Source organism: Propithecus coquereli, unplaced genomic scaffold (genome assembly GCF_000956105.1).
Source record: "Propithecus coquereli isolate 6110/MARCELLA unplaced genomic scaffold, Pcoq_1.0 Scaffold220, whole genome shotgun sequence".
Taxonomy (NCBI): Eukaryota; Metazoa; Chordata; class Mammalia; order Primates; family Indriidae; genus Propithecus; species Propithecus coquereli.
The window spans coordinates 1,889,594-1,894,795 of NW_012147190.1; the positions used below are offsets into that span (position 1 = coordinate 1,889,594).

Sequence of the window (5,202 nt, forward strand, 5' to 3'; positions counted from 1 at the left end):
GTGCTGAGATGTTCCAGGGAGTAGTTTGAGATCCTCTGCAGGTCTCTGGTCCAGTAGGGAGAAAGCTGTAGGCAAATCCTGGAGGCCCCGACGCAGGCTGCAGCCACCACAGAAGGCTGGAATTTGTAGAATATATGATCTAAGAGAGAATGACACAGGGGGTCAGCAGCAAAAAGCCCCTCCTTGCAGTCCCATGCCCACCCTGAGGACCGGTGGACGAATGAATTGGTTCAAACGCTGTTAACGACTGCCCTACACATAGGCTGAAAAATGAGAAAATGTGAAGTTTCATTTTTGAACCTTAAACACCTTGCCTCTTAGTCTGGGATTTCTGAGGTCAGCCTAGAGTGGTGACTTTCAAAATACTGCACACAGCTCCCAGAGGGTTGCAAGGGGTTTGTTCATGTTCTACAAACAAAACTGCAAAACGTTTGTCCTTTCTTTGGCTGTTAGGGGTGAATGACACACCATTTCAAAGGCTTCCCTTCTGGTGTATGACTAAAGGCTACTTATTGATGATAACAATGCCTGGCCCACGGTAGCACGCGATGAAAATCTGTTGAATGAAAGGCTGTAAGAGCTTGATGTTCATAACTGAAACTGGCCCTTTACTCAGGATGTTAATGTCCTACTAAGACATTTGGCCATGTGGCAAAGTAGGTACCATTTATGTGCAAAGGCAAACAGTTGAAATTCCTGCAGTTTTCATGAATGCCACTTGGTTTTCAATGCATTATTATTTTGTCCTGAGTTGTTCATGATTTTCAATTACTCGGACTTCTGCCTTTTAAGGTATCAGTCAGGCTGGTATTAGGGTTCCAGGAATAGTCACAGAGTCAGATCCTCCCCAGGTCCAAATCCTAGCAATGGCCTTGGGTAAGTGACCCACATCTTAAGCACCAACTTCCCTCATTTGTCAAATGGGAATAATAAAAATGATTTTTTTGCGGGGTCACTGTGAGGGTCAGATGAGATAAGGTATGCAAAGCACTCAAGCAAGCTCCCGGTGTGCGGCACGTGCGCGGCTAATGCTTGGTATCGCAGCCACTGATGCTGACGCTCGTGACTGCTGTGGCTTGTGGTAGGTTACCAGGGGGTCGTATCAGCAGTATTTCTGACACAGTATTTTACCTAACGCCTAAATTTTAAGACACTGGGAAGAGTGAGTTTTGAGTACGAGTCCCCAAATAGGGTAATTTTTATTGCTAAAACGGATGGAAACACAGTTCCCTCCCCTCATCCTACCTGTATGATGACACGTCTTCAGGACTGATCTACCTGCGAATCTGTACTATTGAAATCATCTGCAGTGTTCAGTTGACCACAAGAAAAATGCCCAGGTGGTCTGTGAGTCTGCAGGGTACCAGCTCCCTGCATGTAAGCTGCTCTTGCAATTTTACATGACACTGGTAGCACACCGGGTTCATCCTTGTCTCTTGTTTGCCCATCCCTTGCAAAGTAAGAGTGGTCTGGGTGCACAAGCCCAGTCAACAAGAAGATCCGCCCCCCCCGCCCCCCCCGCTCCCCAGGACAGATGTGCCCCTCAGAGCCACCTGACCCTAGCCGCTGTGCTGGTGGGGAAGGGGTGAAAGGTCATCACCTTGTAGGGTGACCTCCAGGAAGTAGTGGGCGTACTCCTTGAGGCACTCTTTGGTCTTGCGGGGGCAGGTGGTGGGCCAGGCGTGGCAGTGGTGGTCCTTCTGGCTGACGGAGGCCAAGAGGTAGTAGTCCAGGAAGTGGGCGGGCGTGGGCAGGCAGAGGTTCCAGCTGAAGGCCTCCAGCAGCAGCAGCTCCGTGCTCAGCAGCTCCTTCTTGGTGAGGGTGACATTCTGGCTGCTGAGGATCCTCGTGCTGTTGATCTGCTCCAGCTTGGGCACGCGGTCTTCCCTATCCTCGAACTTGCCTGTGTGGGGCGAAGGGGAAGCAGAGGTTACTGGAAGACACTCACCTGCACCCAGGGAGCTAAAGGCCCGCCTTATGGTGCCTGGACAGTGCCGGCAGAGAGGACAGAAGGCAGAAGGGCTGGGCTGCGAGGGGTAAGAGCACACATCGCGCATCTGTCAAACCTGGGCTTGAATCCCCAAGCCATCACTGCCAGCTGTGTGACCACGGCCAGGTGTCTCAACTTCTCTATGCCTCAGCTTCCTCATCTGTAAAGTGCAACCTATACTCCATGAGGCTTTTGTTAGATTCAAGGAGAAAAGGCACACCCAATGCTCAGACTGGCATCTGGAACGCAGAAGGCAGGCGACAGCAGTCAGCAAAGGCACTCAGGGCCTGGGGATAAGGTGCCCCGGTGCCCCTCCGTCTGGCCCTCACCAACCCAACCTCAGAATTGATCTTGCAAACCTGACCCTGTCCCTCCAGATGTGGAAAAGCCCCTTGGTGGCTCTCCCCCATTCTTGGTATTGAGTTCAGACTCTGAAAAATGGAGTCTTAGTTTGGGTTCCTCTGAAATAGTTTGCTTGGAAGGTGAGTCCGGGAAAGATCAGTAGGTAGGGGGGAAACAGGAAAGGGAAGACAGCCCAAAAAGGCACATTAGCAAGTCACCGCTGTGGACAACTGGAGCTAAATCTTACCAAGGAATTCCGAGAAATGGTGTAAAAGACAGCCTTTGGGTTATCCCACCCCAGGGGCAAGGAACAGAGGTGTTTGCACGTCACCCCCAGCAGTTACCAGCTCTGGATTGCTCTTAGGGGACAAAGGGCTCCTCATGCACTGAGGGTCAAGGGCTGGGCTGGGGTACACGACGGCCTCCACTGTGAGGCTCTGCGGCACGGGGCCTCTCCAGCCGCAATGCTGCTCACGGCCTGGCCGTGGACTCCATCACTGGCAGGCCTTGCTAGAAGCCCTGGTGTATGCAGCCCCTGCCTGGGACACCCTTTCTCACCCCCTCTTCACTTGGCCATCTTTTTATGTCCTTTATCTTCGGAGTCCCTGCCTCTTGGAAGCTTTCCCCAGCCTCAGTCCCTGAATACTGTACAGCTCCCACATCCGGTGGTGAGAGCCCCCGGCCTTGGTCTGGTCACCTGTGATCCTAAGCCCAGCTCCGCAGGGTAAGGAGTTACTGCCGAGCTAGTCACAGCAGAGGCAGCAGGGTGGCCTGGCTGACCTCAAAGCACGTGTCAGCGCCGCTGCAGGGATCAACAAACAAAGCATGCACCACACCTGCTCACAACTGCAAGTGCCTCTGACCCAGTTCCCACCAGCCTCGCACGCTGCTCAGGGGAGATAAGGAAGGAACCAGTGTAGGCTGCTCCACAGTGGATACAGCGCGCTCCTGAGTGAGGCCTCGAAAGACACTGCGGCAAGATGAAACCCGGAGTCTGAGTGGGCAGGGTCTCAGTGTGCCTGGCAACAGCCCACTCTGTGGGTAAAGACGGCATGACGTGAGCTCTGGTCTCTCATGGGGAGGAGTCCAGCGCATGTACGTGTCCATACAGCATGGTGAAGAGCAGAGATGCTGCCAGCCCCGTCCTACACAGTCCACAGCACCCCCATGCTCCATGCCATCCCAGAGCCCGGCCCCTCCACCTCTGAAGCACACACCTTCTCCTGTCTTGCACACACAGGCAACGCAGGCCAACGCAAGGTCAAAGCTGCTCAAAGGGGAAGAGCCTCTTATATGGCTGGAAATCCCAGGAGTGAGGCCTGGCTGACCGGGCCCTGCTGGCCTCTGCAGCCCCGCACCCCACACTCCCTCTCCAAGCACAGCGTCCAGCCACGTGGAACTCTGCTCCCCCACCATCGGTGTCCTCCAGAGCCCAGAGACCCCCAGACATCCTCGAGGCACTTTTCGTATTCGGATTACTTGCTTAATACCAAGTATTAATATCAACGACCAGCACCTGACTCTAAGCCCCGTGAGGGCAGGAACTGGGGCCAATGCATTTGCTGTTGTGCCACCTGTTCCCAGGGCAGTGCCTGGCACACAGTAAGTGCCCAATGAATATTCACTGAATGAATGAATGGTTTTCTCTGGACAGAGGAATTTTAGGCCATTTGAAATTTTCTCTGATGATCTCTGATGATCTTATATTCCCTACTTTTTTCTCCTGTGATCATGTATTCTTCGTACAATTTAAAAAGGAATAAAAGTTTATTTTATCTTTGCAAACTTGTCCAGGTTTCCCTGAACATCGTGCTGAACTGAGCCAACCTTGGTCACACGCACTCAATAGCTCTCTTCCTCCACGGAGCGGAAGGTGGCGAGCGGAAAGTGCCCCGTACAGGGAGTGGCGCTAAGACCCTCGCACACCTGCAGTCTACTGCAGCCGCAGATGCGCTCAATCAGATTAGTTTCCTCCTCCCCTCCCCGCTTTTCAAGCTTTTCAGAGCTCTGCTACCAGGCCCAAGAGGATTATCCTCCAATGGAAGGCCCCACGGATTACTGGGGAATCTGACTTCACCTGCTCCCTCTGCCTCCTGGGGGACCCACCACACTGCAGGCTGGAGCCAAGCAGAGCTGGGTCTGAATCCTCAAGAGTTTGCTCTGGACCTAACAGCATGAAACTCCACAGGCTGTTTATTTCTGTTCTGGGAATATGCCCATGGAAGATGAAATGGTCTCGCAGAATGGAAGGAGCTTCACAAGTGCCCCCCGCGCGGAACGGCCTGTGCTTCGTGCTGGCCACACACTGGATCCTCACAGGAACCTTCCAGGCAGGTTCCTGTACAATCTCCAGAGGCTCAGACAAAAAGCTGATGGGAGAACTCGGCTTCTACGCCCAGAAGCGGACTTCGGAGCCCCTGCTCTTGACTGCTGGCCAGGCCACGCCCAGCTTAGCGACTCCTCCCAGCACAATACATTTCGCAGCCAGAAAAGAGTTTATGAGTTTCCTGGTGTTGCACGTGCCTAGCAGACATTTCCTCCCCTCCTCCCACGATTGTGAGCGGGGCGGCCCCTTGTCCCCAGCGCTGCCCCCACCGAGCACCGTTACTCAGCTGCTTCCTCCTTATCGACAAACTGCAGACAACAGATGCCCAGAAGTCTTCAGGCGGCTCCCCCGGGAGAGGCCGGGAACAGAAGTCTGAGTCTTTCTAAGCCAGACAATGGCCACAGACTCTCCTCCACTCCTTTGATGCACTTTTTATTTTGAGAACTTTCAAATCCATAGAAAAGATGAAAGAATACAACAATGAACACATCACAACCCTTCACCGATGGCTGACACTGAGCCATGTTTGCTTTGTTTGTATGTT

General features: G+C 53.2%; 1 protein-coding gene across 1 annotated transcript in view; it reads right to left on the reverse strand.

Annotated features, from left to right (window-relative positions):
* Positions 1-5,202, reverse strand: part of CCNJL (cyclin J-like) — a 47,321-nt gene that overhangs the window by 2,479 nt on the left and 39,640 nt on the right. The window contains exons 3-4 of the mRNA XM_012644799.1: positions 1,601-1,903; positions 5-139 (exon numbers count right to left, since the gene is read on the reverse strand). Coding sequence (XP_012500253.1) covers positions 5-139; positions 1,601-1,903 — 438 coding nt within the window. The remainder of the gene's footprint in view (positions 1-4; positions 140-1,600; positions 1,904-5,202) is intronic.